Genomic DNA, 24,549 nt, shown 5'->3' on the forward strand with positions numbered 1-24,549 from the left:
AAATTTTAACAATTTGCCTTTTATGTCAGGTAATGTCCAAAAGAGAATGGGAGGCAGTGAAGGAAGAAGGGTTTTATTGACAACTGTCTGCCCAGCGGGCAGAGCAGTGTTATGTACACTCTTTCAGTTAATTCACAAGTAGTTCTTGTTCTATCAATGTGGAACTGAACAAATGAAGGCACAATCTCATGTACAGGTTTTGTGTTGCGAATGTTTCATCTTACTAGGTGGGTCAATAAAGCACCCCTTATTGCTTTACTAACAAACATTTCATTGTGGGTTAATGGCACTAAATGTAATAATTCATTACAACTGTATTTATTTTTTTCAATTTAATAACCCACTTCAGGGATGATAATCCAATTTACAATGCGTATTTTTCACTTAACTGACAAGAGGAGTTCTACCTGAACCCACTTCATAAGATATAATTGTTTAAAAAGCCACACTTCAGTGTAGTGTGCAAGTTATTTAAAGATTACTCCAGTTTTCAATGTCAATGATGTATCTGATGCAGCCTGAAAATAAAAAGCAGTAGTGTAAGAAGGCATTTATATTTTTTAAAGTAAATTAGTAAAACATACACAAAATGTTTTATGTAACATTTTTATGTATTACATTATATTATGAGAGATAAAAGACCAGGATAGTTCTAGTTTAGCATCTCAGCCTCTAATTGACCTCCTCCATCCTCCACCTCATTAACCGCTCTGATGAAGAGTCATTTAGACTTGAACTGTTAGCTTACTGTCTCTCCATGGATGCTGCCGGATGCACAGTGATTTCCAGCATTCTTTTGTTTTCAGTATAGATTCCAGCATCTGCAATAATTTGCTCCTAAGTTATGACTCCTAGAACAGCCATATGTGGGACTGTGAGCAAAAATAGGACAGAACTTGGTCACAATATAATGCCCCTAAACAGGATGAATAAACTGCAAACATTTATGGAGGACATTACTAGTCCTTCAAGGTACATGGAAACTTGGTAGTGCCTTATTTTCCCATCAAAGCAAGCCTCTTACTTTCAGGCAACCATAATGTGGACTTCTGTCTAAAATATAATATTCAACTCATTTCCTTTTGAAACTACTACAGTATTGATGCTCTGGTTATGCCCACAGCAGGTTTCAAATAACTTGAAGGTACTTAAAACGTCAAATCTGAATCTTCATCAATCAGCAGAGCTAAAATTTCAGTTGCAACTTTCTTAACTCTGCATGCATATTTCTAGTTACATATTGCAGAAAGTCTGTGTTTTCTGGAATACTAGTGATGAAATATCTGGTGACCTGACTAATTTTTTTAAACTGCTTAAATCATATTCCAATCTTATGGCTGTAACAGATTTGTAACTCATTTCCACCAAATAAAAATACTTATAACAAATTGAGAATAAAATGCTTCTCATAAAGAAAATGCAAACTGTGTGTCATAATTCTATTGCCTTAGCTACAAAAGTAAACAATTTCACCAGCATTAATTATATTTAATATTAAAATAGTGTACAGTTGGTTATGGAAACTTAAATAGTTGATTTTGCATCTCATCCAGTAGTCAACTTAACTGCATTAGTCAAATGTATCAATAATGATAAACTGTCTGAGGATTTGAATAGAATTATAAAAATGAAATGTAGCTTAAATTTTAAGAAAGATAACAAATTATGCAGGGTTTTGGGGTGGGGGGAAAGGAAGGAAATAGAAAGGTTATCAAAAGGTTAACATAGGCCCAATTGGTCAAATGACTTTCTGTGCAAAAATGATTCACTTATGTGACTTATCAATGAAAATTGATTATTGAAAATGGAGTATTAAAAGGTGCAGTTGCTGACCTAAACTTGCAACAGTTTTACCTTCAAACAACAGATTATCTTATAATCCATTTAGACACATAAATTAATGCACAAAATATCTAACCTAGAAAGCTAATGAACGTTACTGGTAGGCTTAGGTAGAAGCGCATGATGTATGGCTAGGCTTTCCCAGTAAGTTGCAGAAGGAAATAAGAGGGTGACTAACTCTGGAAAGCTGTTATGTATGAAGCAATTGCCTTAGAAAAAGCCACATTGTTAGTTGCCTACTTTCTGGATATAGCTTAGGACCGAGGCAGTACACACAAAAATAGCAGAAAGTATGAGATAACTGAAAAGAAGTATAAAGGGCACCATATCGAAAATTTGTGTTGTTTTTCCAATTTTCAGACATGGGAACCATAGCTACAGATCTGCGGATGGAACAGCTAGTGAACAACCAGATAGAGCATGCAGACAGTCTGTGAGGAGGAATAGACAGTTGATAGGGCAAAGTTTTATTCAGTGTGATGCATCAAAATATGTCTATTTTAATGCAGGAATAAGATTGATGAACTTAGAGCATGGATCAATACTTGGAACCATGATGGTACGGCCATTATGAAGACTTATTTATCAGAGTGGCAGGAATGGTTGTTGGGTGTTCCAATGTTTAGCTAAATCAAAAGGAATAGTGGGGGAGATAAAAAGTTGAGGGAGTGGCTTTGCTAATCAGGGATAGTATAACAGCTGCAGGAAGGAAGGTCATCAAGGAGGGTTTGCCTATAGAATCAGTATTGGTGGAAGTCAGAAACAGGAAAGGAGCAGTCACTTTATTGGGAGTTTTCTACAGACATCCAATAGAAACTGAGATGTGGAGGTGCAGATTGGGAAGCAGATTTTGGAAAGGTGCAGAAGTAGCAGGGTTGTTGTCATTGGTGACTTTAACTTCATTAATATTGATTGGAAACTCCTTAGTTCGAATGGTTTAGATGGAGCAGATTTTGTCAGGTGTGACCAGGAAGGATTCCTGACTCAATATGTAGATTTGGGAGGCCAATTTGGGTTTGGTGCTTGGCAACAAACCAGGCCAGGTATCACATCTTTCGGTGGGAGAGCATTTTGGTGATAGTGATCACAACTCCCTGACCTTTACTATAGTCATGGAGAGGGATTGGAGCAGATGGTATGGTAAAGTATTTAATTGGGGGAGGGGGAATTATAAAGCCATTAGGCAGGAACTGGGGCATCTAAACTGAGAACGGATGTTTGCAGAAAAATGCATGACAGAAATGTGGAGGTTGCTTGGGGAGCACTTGCTGATAGTGCTGGACAGGTTTGTCCCACTGAGGCAAAGAAGAGATGGTAGGGTGAAGAAACTTTGGGTGACAAGGGGCGTAGAATATCTAGCCAAGAGGAAGAAGAAAACTTACTTAAGGTTGAGGATGCAAGGATCAGACAGGGCTTTGGAGGGTTACTAGGTAGCCAGGAAGGATCTGAAAAATGTACTTAGGAGAGCTAGAAGGGGGTTTGAAAAAGCTTCAGCAGGTAGGATTAAGGAAAACCCAAAGTCATTCTACAATTATGTGAGGAACAAGAGGATGGCCAGAGTGAGGGAACGGCTGATCATGGATAGCGGAGGGAACTTGTGCCTGGACACAGAGGAGGTGCGGGGGTCCTTAATGAATACTTTGCTTCAGTATTCACAACTGAGAGAGACCTTGTTATTTGAGAGAAATAGGCTGATATGCTTGAATAGGTTGATGTTAAGGAGGATGTGCTGAAAATTTTGAAAAATGTTATAGGTAAGTGCCCTGGGTCAGGTGGGATATACCCAAGGTTGCTCCAAGAGATTGTAGCACCTTTGGAATGATCTATGCATCCACACTTTCCACTGGAGTAGTGACAGATAATTGGAGGGTGGCAAATGTTATTCCCTCGTTCAAGAAAGGGAATAGGGATAATCCTGGGAATTACAGACCAGTCAGCTTTACATCTCTGATGAGAAAATTATTGGAGAGGATTCTAAGAGAGACAGGATTTATGATTTCTTGGAAAATCATAGCTTGATTAGAGATAGTCAACATGGTTTTGTCAAGAGTAGGTCATGCCTCACAAGCCTTATTTAATTCTTTGAGGATTTGACAAACACATTGATGAAGATAGAGCAGTGGATGTGGTTTTATATTGATTTTAGCAAGGTGTTTGATAAAGTTCCCTGTGGTAGGCTCATTCAGAAGGTAAAGAGGCAATGGATACAGGGACATTTGGTTTTCTGGATACAGAATTGGCTGGCCCATAGAAGACCACGGGTCGTAGTAAGTGGAAAGTATTCAGCCTGGAGCTCGGTGACCAGTGGAGCTCTGCAGGGATCTGTTCTGGGATCTCTGCTCTTCGTGATTTTTATAAATGACTTGGGTGAGGAGGTGGAAGGGTGGGTTAGTAAGTTTGCCAATGATATAAAGGTTGGTTGAGTTGTAGATAGTTGTAGGTTACAATGGGACATTGGCAGGATGCAGAACTGGGCTGATAAGTGGCAGATAGAGTTTAACCTGGAAAAGTGTGAAGTAACTCATTTTTGAAGGTTAAATTTGAATGCAGAATACAGGACTAAGGCCAGGATTCTTGGCAGTGTGGAGGAATAGAGAGATCTTGGAGTCCATGTCCCTAGATTCTTCAAAGTTGCCACCCAAGTTGATAGGGTTGTTAAGAAGGCGTGGGGTGTGTTGGCTTTGAATTTAAGAGCTGTGAGGTTACGCTGCAGCTCTCTAGAGCCCTGGTTAGACCACACTTGGAATATTGTGTTCAGTCTGGTTGCATCGTTACAGGAAGGATGTGGAAGCTTTAGAGGGGGTGCAAATGAGATTTAGCAGGAAGCTGGAGGGCATGTCTTATGAACATAGGTTGAGAGAGCTAAGGCTTTTCTCATTAGAGCGAAGAAGGGTGAGAGGCGACTTGCTAGAGGTGTACAAGATGATGTGTGGCATAGATAGAGTGAAATAGCCAGAGACTTTTTCCCAAGACAGAAATGGCTATCACAAGGGGCCATAATTTTAAAGTGATTGGAGGAAGGGTTAGGGGAAAATCTCAGAGTTAGGTTCTTTACACAGAGAGTGGTGGGTGCATGGAGTGCACTGCCAGCAGTGGTAGTAGAGTCAGATGCATTAGGGACATTTAAGTGACGCTTGGATAGGCACATGGATGTCAGTAAAATGAAGGGTATGTAGGTTGGTTTGATCTTAGAGTATGATAAAAGGTCGACACAACAACAAGAGCCGAAGGGCCTTCACTATGCTGTACTCTTCTATGTTCTAAGTCTCAAAGTGGTTTGCAAATACAGTTACTTGTGGGTATGTTTTATTGTTTCCATTTTTGAAGAACATTAGTCAACTGATTGTTAACTAAGCTATTCTAGACTTTCTCGTCTGCTTATTAGAATGGGAATTATAAAGCTTTCTTTGTTATATACAGTCCTGCCTTTGCTGCTGGTTCCAGAGGAAGACTATGATGCACGTGTTGCCCTTGGATGAGAAGCAGTCCTGCATCAAGTGGAAGTCAAATGGTATCGATCATGGGCTAGACCACAGTAATTCACGTTCCAGTAACAAATACAGTTCATCATAAAACAGAGGCCGTGTTCCACACATCCATCTCCGGGAAGAATGTGGCACTGCCAAAAAGTGAATAAAAGATCTTATTGTTATCACAACTGACAAAAGTCCAAATTGAAAAATCATAGAGCGTTCCTAAAAGGCAGATGCTGCAATTTATTTGAGATAAACACATCGTGTAAGGAAATACCCATCTTAAAAACACACACACCACTTTAAACATTCACTGCAGCCTAAAGAGTAATACATATGAAACGAAATGAAGACAGGACTGTTTATAGGTGAAACCATTGTTAAGGCACTTGAATGGTCTGACTCTGCACTTTTGGGTCACCACATCATCCCAACTTCTTAATCATTTGCAAAATATACTACAGGGTAATGAGCCTGAGCCACAAGATAAGATGATCAGCTTTCAATTAACATATAATATTTGATAATATTAGTGTATCAGTAAGTTAAATAGGTCATAGTCTCTGGAAATCAATTTTCTTAACCTTTCACAAGCAAAGTTCATAAACGGATTTTGGGCCGGACCCATTCCCTTTTTACTTTAATTGCATTTTACTCATATATCTGCATACATGGTGAAGATATTCTATTACACTATCACTGGATGTTGCATCAACATCATAAAGGCATGTGATACAGTAGACACACGATTATTTGCATAAGTAAAGCACTTAAAATCACATTGTTTAAAAAAAGACAACTGAGCTGTGAATAGTCACACATGCTTTGACACCCATAACAAAAACGTATTGATCCTTTGCAACATTCTCTAATGAAGGTTTTGATGCACTGAAGTTGACCTTGTTAAACTGATACAGTTTGCATTGCAGTTCTTCAATTCATTGAATGAAGAACTGTTAAGGATGGAATGTAAATGTCTTCTTGCTTTGCTATTTGTTAGAAAATTGTGAATGCAGCAACAGCAAAAATATTTAAAATTTCACCATGGCTAGCAAAAAGCAAACTTGCCCCCCAACTTCTGCCTGCTATCAATACCATACAAGAATTACCAGGTTATATTAGGACTTGAACAACTATTATGACTTATCTTTCACCATCGTAGCTCTAACCATAAATGCAAAAAAGCTTCATTTTCATTGAACACAGCAGCTTTTCAGCAAATTGAGTCACATCTTTCCTGTCCATTTTTACAAATGCATTTGACAACAAAGTTTTTCAGTATTATTTTGTTAAAATAGTATATGTATATTTTTTAAAAAATCATTTCAAAATACACAATTATTTAACATTTATTTGATACATAGCTGGATTCAGTGTTATTACATCATTGATGAGAATTAAGTTCTTTCTGAATTTCTTGTATATATTGTTTATATGACACCGACTTTCTTGAATTAAGCTAGCTCTAGTGCATTTCTAGATATAAATTATCCTGACTAATGTTTCCTTTTTCCAGCAATTTTTTTCTGTTATTGTTATATGCCAGAAATGTAACTGAAGCAAATAATTGTCCCACATCTGAGAATGTGACAATAATGTTTTCATTCTCAAAATGATGCTTTATGCTTATTGTTCTCTTCTGTATATTTCTTATAATCATTTTATTTCAAAGCATTCTGTTTTCTTTCTAATGCCTTTAATACAATACAAATGTGAATGTTTCGTTCAAAATAAATTGTGATTTTATTATTTTTGCCTTAAATTTGAAACTAATTTCTTCACTGAGAAGATTCAAACAACAACAAAACATCAATTTTGTAGCAAACTGTGACAAAACCAAAATTACATTGTAAATAAAAATCAAACTGCAATGTTAATGACTATCATTAATAGTTTAAGAACCAAAAATGCAAAATGCTGGTAACACACAGCAGATTTATTAGCATTATGTGAGCAGATAATAGGAGTCAATTCTGTCAGCATAATTTTTAAACCTAAGGAAGATTAGAAGATTATAGCAAATAAATCTATTGTTTTCTCTTTGACTTTCTTCTGCATCACTGGTGAAAGCCATCAGACTATAACTGTCCCATTTTAATTCCTGTTAGTTTTGTCAGAAATAATACCTTTCCAGAATTATCTCTAAGGATTGTTCCACATCCTCCTCTAATATATTGTCACTTTCACTATCATTTGTAATAACCGACATAAAATAAGTAATTTAGTATCCCGACTATATAACTTAATTTAATATCCCTACTATATCACTTTTCTCATCAAGCACGAATGGCTCCAACCATTAGATTACTTTTTACTAGATTACTTACAGTGTGGAAACAGGCCCTTTGGCCCAACAAGCCCACACCGACCCTCCGAAGAGTACCCCGCCCAGACCCAATCCCCAACATTTACCCCTTCACCTAACACTAAGAGCAATTTAGTATGACCAATTCACCTAACCTGCACATTTTTGGAGTGTGGGAGGAAACCGGAGCACCCGGAGGAAACCAACGCAAACACAGGGAGAATGTGCAAACTCCACACAGACAGTTGCCTGAGGCGGGAATTAACCCCGGGTCTCTGGTGCTGTGAGCAGCAGTGCCAACCACTGTGCCACCATGCCGCCCTACTTTTGAGAAGACAGTACAACTTTATTTTTGACCTTCTGTTAGCGCTGTTGCATCTTCTTTAAAGAAAATATTTGTTTATATTGTGGATTTGAGAATATTAAAGTGGTCTCAGGGATTTTTTAGCTAATAGAATATGTTTGAAATGAAGTCACTGCCATAATTAGCCCATTCAATCTTCCTCATCACTCACATATCCATATCTCAATGTCCATCATGATTATACAATATACAGCACAAAACAGACCCTATCTCATCTCTGGAGACTAAGCTTCCTAAAATAAACTAGTCCCACTTCCATATCCCTCTCAACCTTTCCTCTTTGTGTGCCTGTCTAAATGTCGTTTTACATGTTGTAACTATACTGGCATCCACCACTACCTCTGGCAGTTCATTCCAGATATGAACCACCCTCTGCATGAAAATGTTGCACCTCAGGCCCCTTTTAAATCTTTCTTCTCTCCCCTTAAAAATATGCCCCCTAATTTTGAACCCCCTACCCTAGAGAAAAGACCTTCGCTATTCACATTACCTATGCCCTTCATGATTTTATAAACATCTATAAGGTCACCCCTCAACCTCCTACACTCCAGAGAAAAATATCCCAACCTATCCAGCCTCTTCCTATCACTCAAACTCTCTGCACCTGACAATATCCTGGTAAATCATTTCTGAACCTTTGCCAATTTAATAATATCCTTCCTATAAGCAGGGTAATCAGAAATCTATGCAGTTTTGCAAAAGTGGCCTAACTAATGACCTGTACAACCTCAACGTGATGTCTCAACTCCTATATCCAATGGACTGAGCAATAAAGGCAAGCATGCTAAATGCCTTCTTAATCACCCTATCTGCGATGTCATGATTTGGAGATGCTGATGTTGGACTGAGGTGTACAAGGTTAAAAATCACAGGTTATAGTCCAACAGATTTAATTGGAAGCACACTTGCATTTTAGCCAAATTAAACTCCATCTTACCACCCTCAGCCCAAGATCAAGATCCTTTTGTAATCTTAGGTAACCTTCTTCACTATACGTCAACTATACCATAAACGTTACTTACCATGCCTCCTAAGTTCTGATCCAAATCATTTATATAAGTAATAAACAATAGTAGATGCAGCACCAGTCCCTGTAGAATACTGCTGGTCACAAGCCTCCAGTCCAAAAAACAGCCATCCACCAGAACCCTGTATCCTACTGTCAAGCCAATTTTATATCCATTCAGCAAGCTGTCCCTGAATCCCATGTGATTTAAACTTACTAATCAGTCTATCATGCAGAACCTTATCAAAGCTTTTACTAAGGTCCATGTGTACAATGTCTATTGCTCTGCCCTCATCAATTCTTCTGGTTATGCCCTCAAAAAACACAATCAAGTTTGTGAGGCACAACTTCCCATGCACAAAGCCATGCTGACTATCCCTAATCAGTCCTGGCCTCTCCAAATGTATGTAAATCCTATCTATCAGAATCCCCTCCAACAACTTAGTCACTAAGATGACAGACTCACTGGTCTATAGGTCCCAAGGTTCTCCTTACCTCTTAAATAAAAAAAATTAACTTTAAACAAATCTAAATCATTAGGTATTTTTAATCAACCTGCTCAAGGATCTTATGACACCACACTAGAGGAATGGAACTAGAATCCAAGTTTTCTGATGCAGAGATAGGGACAGTACCACTGCCCTGTTAAAGTCCCTTTTTAAACATCTCATCCTTCAATTTATTGCATCTGCACTTAAATTTTGGGTGATCACATCAGACCAGAATTGGGCTGGTTTTGAGCCCAGACTTGACCCTGTGGTATCAAACACAAGACTGAGAAAGAGATTCCAGGGACCAAAGAAATTAACTCTCAGGCCTTATCTGAATAATTAGCTCCTGATCATACCTTCAAAGGCCTTCATTTTGTGAGAGCCATTAATTTTGGCTCAGCTCTCACATAGCCATAAGTGAGGATGGGTGAGGGATTGGTTGTTGTATTTCCAAGAAGACTGATATTCCTTCCAACTTCAAAGGAAGGGTTTTTATGGGTTAGGAGTAGGAGTATGGCCTTTGAGAGTCTTTCTCCAATTAATAAGGTTTTTGCAGATCTGATTGAGGCTTCAACTCCACATTTATTTCTATCAATAAACTTTCACCCCTTCTATTTACCAAGAATCAATTTACCTTTGCCTTGAAAATATTAAAAAATAGCTCTGCTTCAACCGTTTGTCGAAGACACTCTAACAGAAAACATCTTGCCTCCTCTCTGTCTTAAGCAAGTTATCAGTTAGTTTTAAAACACAACCCTTACTCCTCGATTTTACATAAGAGGAAGCATTCCCTTCACATCTACCCTGGGAAGGCTCCTCAGGATCTTATATGTTTCAACAAACATGCCTCTTAATTACAACAATTACCTTTGGTTGCTGATCATTGAACAATCATAAGCAATTTGTCAAACAAGCACATGTCTTTGGCTTCTATGTTCAAAGATTCCAACATCAGCCCTAGGTATACACTCAGGATACATAAAAAGGGAACTGAATTTATCAGGAAGGCTTGTATCCATGTGTCCACTTCTACACTCAAAAATAACTCATTGTAAGCTCTACCCCCTCATTCTCAAAATTTTTTTAACCTTCTACAAAAATAGGTTATTTTATACATTTTCTTATTCAAGATGGTCCACTGTTGATATCTTATGCTTTTTGCAAACTTTTCATTCATGCTAATGCTGGATGGATCGCATCTTATCTCATTAAGCTCACCATCAAGTATTTGTTGTCTTTATAACTTTCACATTCATTTCAACAGCTTAATTCTACCTTTTTGCCATTGTCTTGCCTATTAATCATTTATTCCATCGCAAGGGTTCAGTTCGCTTAGTTGGCTGGATGGTTAGTTTGCAATGTAAAGTAATGCCAACAGCATGGATTCAATTCCCGAGGTTATCATGAAGGACTCTTTTTACAACCTCTTCTCTCAATTGAGGCATGGTGACCCTGAGGTTAAACCATCACCAGCTGTCTCTCTCTCTCTCTCTTTCAGTCTCTCTTTCTCTGATGTGAAAGCAGCATGTGGTCCACTCAGACCATGGTGACTTTACTCTAGCCCATTGTACTTTTCAGAAAAGAGATCAAATAAGTTTTGCCCTTTGTTAAACCAAAAGCTTTCCAATTTAGGACATTCAAAGAATATTTTACATTTTCCCATTGACTTCACCTCAGTCCCACATTGTCTTTTGATGTTTTAAATCGCCCATTACTGGTGAACATATGATTTCTCAACTGTATATAATGTCTCCCATCTCCACCGTATTCCATCCTGTTGCGTAAATGTGCATATAAGGATTTTGTCCCTAAAATTTTATAGCAGCATGATGTAATCTTCTATTTATTAGTTACAATACCAATACCAACTTTCTCCCAGTTCTACCTCTCCTGAAAACATCATATCCAGATAACATCAATCTTTCAGTCCTGTCAAAATTAAAACATATCTCTGTTATAAATATCATATTAGATAGCTCTATAATTCTGATGCTCCAGTTTTGTTTGAATGCTGTTTGTTCATATACAAATAAAGCAAGTGATTAGGGAGGCAAATGGAAAGTTGTTTATTGCAAGGGTTATGGACTACACAATTAAAGATGATTTTCTACAGTTGTGCGTGGTATTGATGAGACAATATCTAGAACACTGTGTGCAATTTTGCTCTTTTTTTTGTAAATATTTGTCAATACTTTGGAGACAGTTTGAAGAATGGAGATGAGCACGGAGGGGGGTGCTGGTAGAATTATTTTATGTTGGAAGGTTGTACAGGCTGGGAGAATGCATAATAACCTTTTAAAACTTACAAAATCTTATCAGAGCTTGAAAGTGTGGATGCTGAAAACAATATTTCACCTTGTGAGAGAGACAAAAACAAGTGATAGTTTAAAAATAAGAGTTCTGTTGTTTAAAACAGAGACAACAATTTTTTTTCTCAGAGTAGCATGACTTTTTAAGACTCTCTTTCCCATGTTGTGGGGAGGCTGGGTGATTGAAAATTTTTCAAACAGGAGTGGATAGATTCTTCATGAACAAAATGATTGGAGGGATGACTTGGATAGCACAGTGCTTCAGTGGTTGGCACTGCTGCCTCACAGCGCTAGGTAACACAGTACGATTCCAGCCTGGGGCAACTGGAATATTGTGTGCAATTCTGGTCTCCTTCCTATCGGAAAGATGTTGTGAAACTTGAAAGGGTCCAAAAAAGAGTTACAAGGATGTTGCCAAGGTTGGACGATTTGAGCTGTAGGGTGGGGCTGAATAGGCTGGGGCTTTTTTCTCCTAAGCGTCGGAGGCTGAGGGGTGACCTCATGGAGATTTATAAAATCCTGAGGGGCATGGAGTGGATAAATAGACAACGGTGGATGAGTCCAGAACTAGAGGGCATAGGTTTTGGTTGAGAGGGGAAAAATTTAAAAGGATTCTAAGAGGCAACTTTTTCTGCAGAGTGTGGTGTGTTTATGGAAGTTGTGGAGGCTAAAAGACATTTGGATGGGTATATGAATAAGAAGGGTTTAGAGGGATATGGGCCAAGCGCTGGCAAATGGGACTAGATTAGATTAGGATATCTGGTTGGTGTGGACGAGTTGGATCGAAGGGTCTGTTTCTGTGCTGTACATCTCTTATGACTGTGTGGGGTCTTGTGTGTTCTCATCATGTCTGTGTTGGTTTCCACCGGGTCCTCTGGCTTCTTCCCATAGTTCAATGATGTGCAGGTTAGGTGGATTGGTCATGCTAAATTATCCCAATGTATCCAGGGATGTGCAGGCTAGGTGGATTAGCTATGGCAACATATGGGGACAGGGTGGGGGTCTGGGTTTTTCAGAGGGTGTGTGCAGACCCAGTGGGCCAAATGGCCTGTTTCCACACTGTCAGGATTCTATGACTGCATAACGTGCAATACCAAGTCTCGCATGACATGGGAAAGAGAGTCTTAAAGAATCATGCCATTCAGAGAGAAAAAAATCGTTGTCTCCGTTTTAAAATAGAACTCTTATTTTTAAATTGTCGCTTGTTCTAATTTCTCTTTCACAAGATGAAACAGTTTAACTTTCTCTACAATACTCCCAACAAGGTCACCATTTTTCCCTCAGCTGAAACCACTCAAACTACTCCTATTGCATAACTAATGCTAATGTCCACAAAGGTGAACTTTCCTTTTGATCTATTTCCTGGCCAAAGGTTAAAAGATGCCATCTCACCTGATGGCCACAATTCTTTGGATGCTGGACACTCTCAATGTCTTTGTCCATTATCCACTCAGAATAATGTAATTCAATAATCTACCAAAACTAGACCCTAAAGCACAAAGCTATTCAATGTTGCTGTCAACAGAGCAAAGCCTAATCCTGAAGTCACTCCACATCCATGCACTGACAATCCTATACAGTACCCATACAACAACCTGTGGGATCTTTGCAAATAGGAAAAATAAGTCTATTTAATTTCCCTTTCTCTAATCCATAGGCAATGAAATCCATGCACTTTGGCTACCTAGGTCACACCCACTGACATGGTAAAGAGCAATAGGCAGACTATAAATTTCCTGAGGTATAACTGTGTGCACACTCCTGTGGTATGTTTGGTGACAGCCGCGCATTTTATCAGATGAGAAGACGGAGACTGACAACTTCCTATCTCCACCCCAATTAAGTCTGGCACAAGTCTGCCGTAGATAAAGCCCTTAAATGTGTTACTAATGCCCATTTAAAGGCCCCATCCTGTTGCTGCTGCTGCTGATGAGGAGCAATTGAACCCAGGTTCAATTCCCGCCTCAGGCTACTGACTGTGTGGAGTTTGCACATTCTCCCCGTGTTTGCGTGGGTTTCCTCTGGGTGCTCTGGTTTCCTCCCACAGTCCAAAAATGTGTAGGATAGGTGAATTGGCCATGCTAAATTGCCCGTAGTGTTAGTTGCAGGGGCAAATATAGGGGAATGGGTCTGGGTGGGTGCACTTCGGTGGGTTGGTGTGGACTTGTTGGGCCGAAGGGCCTGTTTCCACACTGGAAGTAATCTAATCTAATCTAATCTAATCAATGAGTGAGTGTCTGGTGTATTATTGGATAGATTTCAGACCAGACAGACCTGTACATTTAGGAGGAAAGATAACAATTTGTGACATTCAGTATAAAAGTACTCAGTTTTCTTTCAGTCGTTCTTTCTAGGTCATGGAGTCAGTGTAGTGTTTTCAATCAGCATTTATTTGTACAAAGTTAAAAATCACACAACACCAGGTTATAGTCCAACAGGTTTAATTGGAAGCACACTAGGTTTCGGAGCGACGCTCCTTCATCAGGTGATACCTGATACCACTATCACCTGATGAAGGACCATCGCTCCGAAAGCTAGTGTGCTTCCAATTAAAGCTGTTGGACTATAACATGGTGTTGTGTGATTTTTAACTTTGTACACCCCAACACCAGCATCTCCAAATCATTTATTTGTACACATTGTACAGTCACATCAATAAACAATGAGAGCAGTAGTCATATAAATAGTGTTGTACATAAACTTTGAGATATATGTCTCAGCAAAAACTCAACTCTTTTAAATATAGGTTATGTGAACTAACATACAGAAAACAATAAAGCACATCATTGTACAGCAAGCCAGCACTCAAAGCGAGTTATGACAGCTATTTAGTGGCAGTAAGTGAAGGGTGGAAAGGTGACAACAGTGTTGAGTTGTGAAAGGCCTTTCTTCCCAACTGTCTTTCATCAATCTGTCTGAGCTGAGACCAAATTTAGAACTACAACCGAGACGAAAATGCTTTAACCAAACCTAAAGGCTACAATCCTGTACTGAAGCACTCTGTCTTTCTTTCTTGCTTCCAAATAAAAACATCCTTTTCATGAGCACAGGACAGCTCCAGTTTAAAAAACTGTTTAATAGTTGACAAGCAACCTTGGTCTAAGAAAGTGAACTTGAATCAACATACAGAGAGAAAAAAAAGCCAAAAAAAAACACTTTGTACAATAAAGAGGCCTTACGTATGTCAGGGCATTAGTTAAATTCACTATTTTTCTGAAATATCACAAATATGTTATGAAATGCATACGTGATGTCAATACAGCTTCTCTCCAACAAAGAATACATTCAGGCACAAGCCTAAAGCTTATTTAGGAACTGCAAAGTTAAAATCTGCATTAATAGATAAAAAGAGTGGAGAAGCCAACAAAAGCACCACACGGCAATAGTGATTCTTTCACTGGCATTTTTAAGAGCAAAAAGATGGAAAGCAGGTCACTAACAATGGCCTAGCAACCTGTTGATCTTCTGTCAGAACACCATTTTTTTTACAGAAAGAATCAATCTTTACCAGCAATAGTAGATAACTGGCAAAGAATGAAAGACGATCAATATTCTTGCTTTGGGACGGTTAAGAAGACCCAGTACTTATGTTGATGACTGAAAAGATCTTGCAAAAACTTAATAGATTTTAAAAGATCAACTTAAAGTTTGAATCAATTTTAGAATATAAGGTCTGTGTTCATGCCATACTGACAACAGCCAGATGCAATGATCGACTAGTTTGTAAGTGGATATTGATGCAAAGGTACACAATGTCATTTTACTGAAGCTTAGTTGAAAGGGATTTAGAACAGGTTATTTCCTCTCCATCCATCAAATCCTTTGCTAAAGCATTTCTGGATAAACCCATCAAGCATATCGTTGCTGCTCTGCCAGAAGGACAAATGTTCAAAGCAATTGTAGAAGACTAACAGAATCTGTAAGTGCTTTACTCTGGACTAACCATTGCAGCTCTCAATCAGTTCAGTATGACATCCAAATTTTGCTTGATATGTGACTTGTTCTCAGCCACCAGACAGTGTCCAGCATCTTGTGTGTTCATGTGTAAGTTACGGTCCATAAGATGATATTGGACTAAAATGTGTCAGACGTCCAATGAACCAAAGAATCCCAGAGACAATAACGTGTACCACAGCAGAAGAATGGTGCAAAAAAGGAAAATGCCAAAGAAGCATCCAAATTTCCATCCAAAGCATGTGAATATGTCAGCAAAGTCCAAAAGTTAACCTCTGGTGTATATTTGGGGAGGCAATAGTCTAGTGATATTGTCGCTGGACTGTTACTCTAGAGATGCAAAAGTGAGGACTGCTGATGCTGGAGTCAGAGTCAAGATTAGAGTGGTGCTGGAAAAGCACAGCAGGTCAGGCAGTATCCGAGGAGCAAGAAAATCAACGTTTCGGGCAGGAGCCCTTTATCAGGAATTTTTAATCTAGAGACCCAGGTCATGTTCTGTGGACTTGAATTCAAATCCTGCCAGAGCGGATGGTGGAATTTGATTTCAGTTTTTAGAAAATCTGCTATTAATGAATTTAATAATGACTACAAATCCATTGTCAATTCAGGAAAAAAAGACATCTGGTGTACTAATATCCAATATTCAACATTTTGGGTGTAACCCTTCTTTCAGGTCCTGAAGAAGGGTTACACCTGAAATATCAACTTCTACACCTCCTGATGCTGCCTGGCTTGCTGTCTTCTTCCAGTCTCCTGCCCATCCTTATTTGGTCTGGCCCACTTGTGACTCCAGATCCACAGTCATGTGCCCTCTGGCAGTTACGGAAAGGCAATAAATGTTGGCTTGGCCAGAGACACCCTCATCATGTGAATAATTATAAAATAAATTTTCTCCAGCAAGTTACTTTACTTGATGTGGCCATGGTTACTTTAAACTGCAAAAGCATAAGAAATGTGGATATCATAGTTATGAAGAATCCAACAGACAGTTAACACAGATAGCTGTTATGTACAAACACCATATTCATGGCTCCAGATGGAGTATAAAACCTTTATCTACTCAGGTCACATGATACGATACTGTCATTTTTATATCATGAATATGTTTCTTAAAGGTATACTGCCTGCTTGACCATGGCCACAATGTTACTACATGCAGATCCCAGTCAGACAGTTGGTTAACTTTACACATCACATGAACACTGTGAGAAAAACTAAAACTTTATCTCCATCTAATGTATATCCCAAAAGGAATAGACAACTTGCACTATATGTCAAAATTGTCGCTGGTAAATTGACACAGCAAAAATAAAATCCCTTTATGCAATTTATACGAGATGAGCTCATGAAAGCAACACAACATGATGCAGTCCACAAAGAATAAACTAACTGATTACAAGAGGTCCACCAGCCTATACATTGATATTATCCATCTTAAATACCAATATTAATTTTCTGGATGGTATATGAATCAGAAGGGTTTAGAGGAATATGGGCCAAATGCTGGCAAATGGACTAGATTTATTTAGGATATTGGTCGGCATGGATGAGTTGGACTGAAGGATTTGTTTTGGTGCTGTAATCTGTTTGACTCTATGACTCTTGTGGACCTAAAAGTCCTTACATCACTACACAACTCTTCAGTTTGAAAGGACAAGTCCTGTTGCTATTTCCTATTTCTTATGAATCATTGAAACAGGTGGATTACTCATTGCTAGTCTGCCAATATGCACAGATCTCCATATTATTACAATACATGACATGATAACTCCATTGGTTTTAACACTAAAGAGTCCAGACTGCAAGATTAATTTCACATGCTTTGGTCACCAATAGGAAGAGACAGTGAAGTACATCAGATGATGAACATCTTCAATTGTTCAAGAATATCATTATCAATTGGATGGATCCATCATGATCACTTAGTATGTTATTTTTGGTCATTCAGAATTAACTAGGACCCTCCAAAATTGTAATATTGAAAGGCAAATACGTTTTAATTCTGCAATACGTGCATCCAGACAAATTAAAGCATATACATTTCAGACCCAGGGACACAAAAAAAATCAAAAGATTGATGCATGGATCCATATATAGTCCTAGCATATATAGGACACCAATCAAATTCCAGTCCATTTGCGCCATATCAGTCCCACTTACCTCAACAATCTTTCCAACCACATTCTTTGAACTATTCTATGAACATGAGCCACGGTGCTACATTGTAATTGATATCTTTCACGTTCAACACAAAATTACATTCCCTTTTATGCAACAAATCAATGATTCTACTAATGCAGTATTTGTTGACACAGTGATCACCATATTCAATATGTTCATTGCAACTCAACAAATTGCATCTGACAAGAGTGTGCAATGCACTACAGATGTGCAAGAAATGTGGTTTCCAACATATTGGCTTATCTCCTCATTACCATTTTTAAAAATGATTTTGCAGAATGCACTACTCATACTATAAAATTTATGATCATTAAATGTAAAGTGACTTGCCAAGATTTTCAGATAGCAATATTAAATCTACAACTCTTCTAGACAATGATATACCCACATCAGCAGGTCTCTGGTTTAGAAGGCACAGTTCCTCTCTCCCACACTCTCAACCCTAACCACATATGCGCGATACATTGTTTGAAAGAAGGGCAAAAATGGTACAAGAGTATTAGTTCAAATGTACAAGACAACAGTGTGTTCAACATTGGGGATTTGTTGAATTGAGCTTAAGATGAGCATGAATGTTCTTCATAGACTCATAGACAATATAGTCAGTTTCAATGTTCTTAGTGCATTGGTGAAGTCCACAGCATAATTAGAATCACATTCAATCTGGAAGATGTTACATTCTGTTATAATATCATCTATTTTATTCATTAGGAATGTAGCTTTTTACAGCATGTCTACAATATACTTCTGTTTCCCTTGTTCGTATGTCACATCCAGGTGGTATCTCTCTAGCCAGAATAACACCCATTGAGTACACTTGGAGCAGAGAGCAGCTTGGGGAAAATAATTTGAACTGTCACTTTGTGTCCTCCAGGTAGGTATTTGAAGAAAACGTTCATAAAAACAATGCATAGAATTGTTCTAATTGTGTCAGCATTCCAAATGCAAATGCAACTGATTAACCTTGCTGCATTAGGGTCGCATTTAGTCTTGTCTCACTGGTGTCATATTACAGGGTGACATTATTATTTACATTGTAATATGTCAGCACTGACATTGCCATCATCAGTTGCTGGATTTTAGTGAACACAAGTTGTTTTTCTCTGCTGTGTACTGGACAAGAATTCTGCCAAATAGTTGATCAATTAAAAAAAAATGTTGCACTGCTTTTACATCTATTGGGCTCTATATTGCTGCTACAACTCTCACTTCCTCAGGATCCAGGTGAAGACCTTTTACAGCCAGTAAATGGTCTGTGTATTTGACTTCAGATATCATTAATTGTAATATTTTCTTGTTCTGTTTCAGATTCACTTGGTGAATCAAACAAGATTTAGGTCATGGTCAGCAACGGTGTTTTTCATTGAGTCTCCACATTCGTTAACTTAGCAGAGTGTCTCCTGTAGCTACCATTCCAGGAAGGGAACTGCCTATCTCATGTTGTCTACATTAATATTCTTCTGCAAATATCAAATGGAATGCACAACCTTCTGTGTCTCCTGAACAGTATTCAGCACGTGGTCCGAACACTGCTGCTTTCATCCAGATTCACTTCCCAGTAACCATCTTTCGCATCTAGAGTGGTGAAACTTTTTGCTTTTCCAAGTTGTGCCAAATTTCTTCAATTTGATATGGGGCAGTAAGATCTTTTCAGAGCTTTGTTTAGATCCTTTGGCTCAATGCAAAGTCTCAGCTCTTCAAGTTGTTTCACTGCCATCATGCTGTGATTTCTAATAATTTCATGCTGCTGTTAATAATATAGGAGCTGTCACTTTCATGATTACTCCCTTCATTTACAGTTCTTCTATCTTGGCTTTCAGGCTGGCCTTGAGAATAACCAGAATGCCCCTTCGCAGATGCTTAACTGAGCTTTCGTTCTCAGCTACATTAAGATAATAATCTCCTGGAAACTTCCTAAAACTGTTAACACTTCATTGTACTTAGCTAGCATGTGGTTCCATGGTTAACAGTTTAGTGTGCTATGACACACAAATCTCTTATAGAACATTAATTATCATCAGTCCATGTTCGAGACTTGCATCGATTAAGATGAGTAGCACTTGTTTTCCATCTACCATCTACACCTCCGGATCCTCGATCATATTGTTTGAACAGACCCACAATTCTGAAGAAGTCATATCAGACTCAAAACATTATCCCTGTTTCTCTCTTCACAGATGTTGATAAGTGTACTGACTTTACCCAACATTTTCTATGCTTGCTTCAGATTTCCAGCATTTGGTATTAGTGACAGAGTAATCTTCCCTTTCAGTATGAGTATTGTAGCATCTTACAGCTTAATTTTGAGGGCCTCATTTTTGGAATGCCATGTTGAGCTAATTCATGCAAGTCTGTGAAGGTCACGATATTAAATCACACACCTATATCTAACATTTTATGTTTAGATTATATTCTTCTTCTGTAGTTCTCACTCAAACTGTTATAAACTTTGTTTCACCTATTAGCATGACTGAACAACCTGTTGCATGGTGTTGAGTGATTCATCGGAATCTTCATCCAATATCTATATCTTGCACTTGCCTGTTGCATATCTTTTTAACCAGACCTTTATGTGCAGAATCATTCAGCTTTATGCAGTGTGAATGTGAGAACATTACTTTCCCCATGCCTTCTTCCTCTTTGTAGTATCTGCATCCTGCATTTTGTCTGTGATTGTTTTGACCTTTTTTCCTGCAGGATCTGTCAACATAGTACTAGACCTGGTCTTTCTGACATGAATGTGCTTATCTGGTAATTCAGCTCTTCTGAAATTTCAGTTCCTCCCTTAATTTTCTCCTCTTTCAGTGAACATGATTCCACTTCTGCATTATGCCTAATGCAATCTTATTTGTAAATAGATAACCGTTTAATTGTGCAAATCACAGGTTTCTGTGAGCTGAGTTAATGAAGTTACATATTGATCACCTGATGCTTTGTTCACTAATATTGAATGCCGACTGTTCAAAGGGAACATCCACTTGGGGCTCAAAGTGTGCCTTTGAAAAATTCTGGAATTAAGAACCTAATGATGATCATGAAACCATTGTCAATTGTCAGAAAAATCCCACCTGATTCACTAATGTTCTTCAGTGAAGAAAATCTGCCATCCTCAATGGTTTCACTTACACATGACTCCAGACCCACAGTTATGTGGTTGACTCAAATGCCCTTTGAAATGGCCTAGCAAGCCACTCAGCTGTGTCAATTGCTACAAAGTTTCAACAAAGAAATGAGAATGGACAGACAGCAATAATGATAAAACTATGATGATATGGAACTGTTCTGGTTTGCTCAACAAATCAATGGCTACTTCATAATTCTGCCATTGCTCATGGAAACAGTTACAGTTTTGTTTCATATGCCCTAATAGTGATTGGGAGCTGGAAAGAGAAAATCGGCTGCAATTTTCTTTTAAACAGTGTTTTAACTGGTGCTCCTTTATGTTAGTGGTGGCTCAAAATGAATCACATATTTGTGTCTCCTTGTCAGTAGCTGCACTTTCGTACAACTCTGCAGCCATTACCTAATCCCACATCTGACACATGTTTTGAGTGTATAATAGAGTGGTGTGTTCAACATGGCAGACTGGGAGGAACATTTATATATAATTGCATTTCAAGTCAAATCGTATGACCAATGATCATGCTGACAGTTATACTAACTTGAACCAGAGGGCAAAAAATGAAGTTTGAGATTTTTATACAATCGCATGGAGTCATCGAAAGATATCTGGTCATTGCATCCAGCCTAGATCATATGACATTGTAAAGAACAATGGTCAAGATATAGATATGTCTCTGAACTTCAGATCATCAACCAGCTATCAAATAGGAAGATGAGCTTGATAGTATATAATATATAATGAAGGTATCATGCCAGGCAAAAGCCACACAGCAACAAGTAGCAACTAATAGAGTGAAGTTACCAATGCCAGTTCATGATATGTTGGAGATTTGTTCATGTTATACGTTCACTAACGGATTATTTTAATGCATAGAAATGTTATTATTGACATATATCCTTGTGCATCTTATTCGAAAAATGTTGCTTTTCTTGAAGAATATGGAATGTTGTATTATGGCTTAAATTCTAGACCAGACAGGGACCTTCAAGACATGACACTGCAACATGTGATGTTCCCGTATAAAGTGAAGTGGGGCTTTTGAGCCAAACAGCAAAAGTCAGGTTAAGCTTACAAAGTGCTAAAGCAACAAAGCAACTGTATTGTAGACATGTGAGTCACAATTTATTCCATTAAATGATCTCACAAACACATCTCCTGAGGACATCCTGCTTAGCACCCACTTTGATCTTGCAACTCTGTTCTGGACAGACACTCAAGGTTGATGCTATTTCAATAACTGAAAATAATATGTTCCATCAAGATGAGCTATCTCTAGCTCCCAGGCTAACCTTTACGTAAAAGATTTTCATTTCTCTGTGACAGGAGTAAATGGATGCTACCTGGTTGTGACAACGATCTCTTCCAGTTCCAGTTCTTTTTCAGATTTCATCATGGTGCTTGCCTTGTGACATTATTTTGATGCCCTAAATTAATGTGAGGTATTAAATCAGGTATTAGTGAAATTTTTGTGTTTCTATGAATATTCAGCAAAAGACATGAATCGCATCTGATTTTAGATATGATGTTCTGAGCTTTGAAGGAAGAGGTTGATTGAATACAATCCATACTAGTACCTATTGTGAACAGTTGCAGGGACATGCTGTTTGATATTTATCATATTAATTATTTGATGGGGATAATGTCAGTATGGTTTAATAGTAGCATTCTGTTTGTGGAAACTATCACTCCTGTTGTAAATGCATTGTAGCAGCATGAATTGACAAATTTCCACGATGGTTGCATACAAGTTGTTCATGTCATTCATTACTATATTCATCCAGTACTATGTAATTCAGTTACATTCTTACAGCTATTTTCTCCATTAATTCTGTGTGCAGCATTCGTGTTAGTTTGTTTTAAGTCTCTGTGATCTCTTCCTATGTCGAGCATACTATTTAATTGTAGGTATGCTCTCCTTAAGTTTCATGAAGTCCCATTTAGTGTTTCCTAACATCATTAAAAGAAACCCTCTAGGTTTTACATCCAGATTTTCCCTACTCCATCCTGTGGAAATTTCCTTCCTTTATGCTTGGATCCACAGATAATGGTTTGGTTCTTGTCTCATTAAGTGGTGCCTTAGTAGAATTAACGTTCTGAGATTTTGCAGATTGGGTGACAATCCAAATAAACTTGCTCTTCCAAAAATCACAGGTGCACAATGCTCTTTCCTGCAGATTTGTTGTAAAAATGGTCATGACTGAAATAATATTTAAAGAGGGAATACCTCGGCCTCAAAGTTGTGCCAAGAGCAGACCTTACATTTAGATCTGCTCTTGGTAACTGTGTCGGCAAATCTATTAAGAAAGAAGCGAGTCAGCATTGTAAATCATTGCATCCTTCACAGCTTTGCTTCAGATGTTTCCAGGCACTTCAGACTGCTGTTCTTTTTCAATGATCCTGATTTTGTGCAGGTTAACGTTTCATGCTCAGCTGAGCAAGTGGTTATGAGACGGATATTGAAAGGTTTCCAGAGGAAATGATTTTAAGGGAGTGACAGCTGTGCCAGTAGAAATAATTAGATATGCGTGTGTTCTTAGTTGACTAAACAACAGAAGCGAAAACACAATGTAACGTGCACTTCATACACATATTTGATTTGTTACATTCTTTTGCTGTCCAATTGCATTAGAGGTTAATCATGATTTTGAGATTGATTTATCTTTCTTTCACTAAAAATATATCTAATCATTAAATGCCCCTCAGCACGTTAAAAGTGCGTAATTATGCTATTTCTAAAACATTGAATTTGGCTCCAAAATTAGAGCTCCGACATTAGGAATTGCCCAGGAAGCTGGAGCTTCCAGTGGGTAAATTGTTTGCTCCCTAGGAGCCTGTACAATTATCTCTGAGTTAGAGAGTTCAGCCATTTCCCCTACACCTACCTAAATAGTTAGGCTGAAAATGTTAGGTCAGTTAAAACCTAGTCAATGGTCTGGATAACTACTGAATTGATTCCCCAGTCACCCACACTGAACTCGCAACTTCCCAACTGCACCTGAACACCTAACACTCTCCTCTCCTGGCACCCCAACAACCTACTGACTCAACCCAAATAAACCCCAACCACTCAGCTATTGCTCTTGACCCCTTGTGTCCTTTTGACCCTCCCACTATCCCTCCTGACTATACCTCCTGGCCATGCTAAGCTCAACTACTTAACTTGATTGGATCTGAATACCCTCTGATCCAGCCTGAGCACTATGCCACTTACTCTCCCACCACCTCACCTCATCCATTATTTAATTCATTTGTTCACTCATAAAATAACATTCACACTCGGCCTTTAAACTTACCACATCTAATGGTGTAGAAAGGGCTTATATCCAATTTTCCCATTGATGCTGCATGAGGTTCTTCAACCGATGTTGTGTTCCACATTTCTGAATAAAATGAGATTCAATGTTGAGTAGTGGAAAAGACTGAAGAAACTGGCAATCTAATGCTGATTTCCATCTACAAATAATCTGGGCACTTATTTTCTAAATGATACCTCTGTAGAA

At 38.3% G+C, this 24,549-nt stretch overlaps 1 protein-coding gene across 1 annotated transcript in view; it reads left to right on the forward strand.

The window, feature by feature from the left end:
- Positions 1 to 7,192, forward strand: part of LOC140481550 (endothelin receptor type B-like) — a 36,412-nt gene extending 29,220 nt beyond the window's left edge. The window contains exon 7 of the mRNA XM_072577923.1: positions 5,263 to 7,192. Coding sequence (XP_072434024.1) covers positions 5,263 to 5,415 — 153 coding nt within the window. The 3' untranslated portion in view covers positions 5,416 to 7,192. The remainder of the gene's footprint in view (positions 1 to 5,262) is intronic.
- The last annotated feature ends 17,357 nt before the right edge of the window (positions 7,193 to 24,549 follow it).

The sequence above is a fragment of the Chiloscyllium punctatum genome, chromosome 9 (genome assembly GCF_047496795.1).
Source record: "Chiloscyllium punctatum isolate Juve2018m chromosome 9, sChiPun1.3, whole genome shotgun sequence".
NCBI classification, from domain to species: domain Eukaryota; kingdom Metazoa; phylum Chordata; class Chondrichthyes; order Orectolobiformes; family Hemiscylliidae; genus Chiloscyllium; species Chiloscyllium punctatum.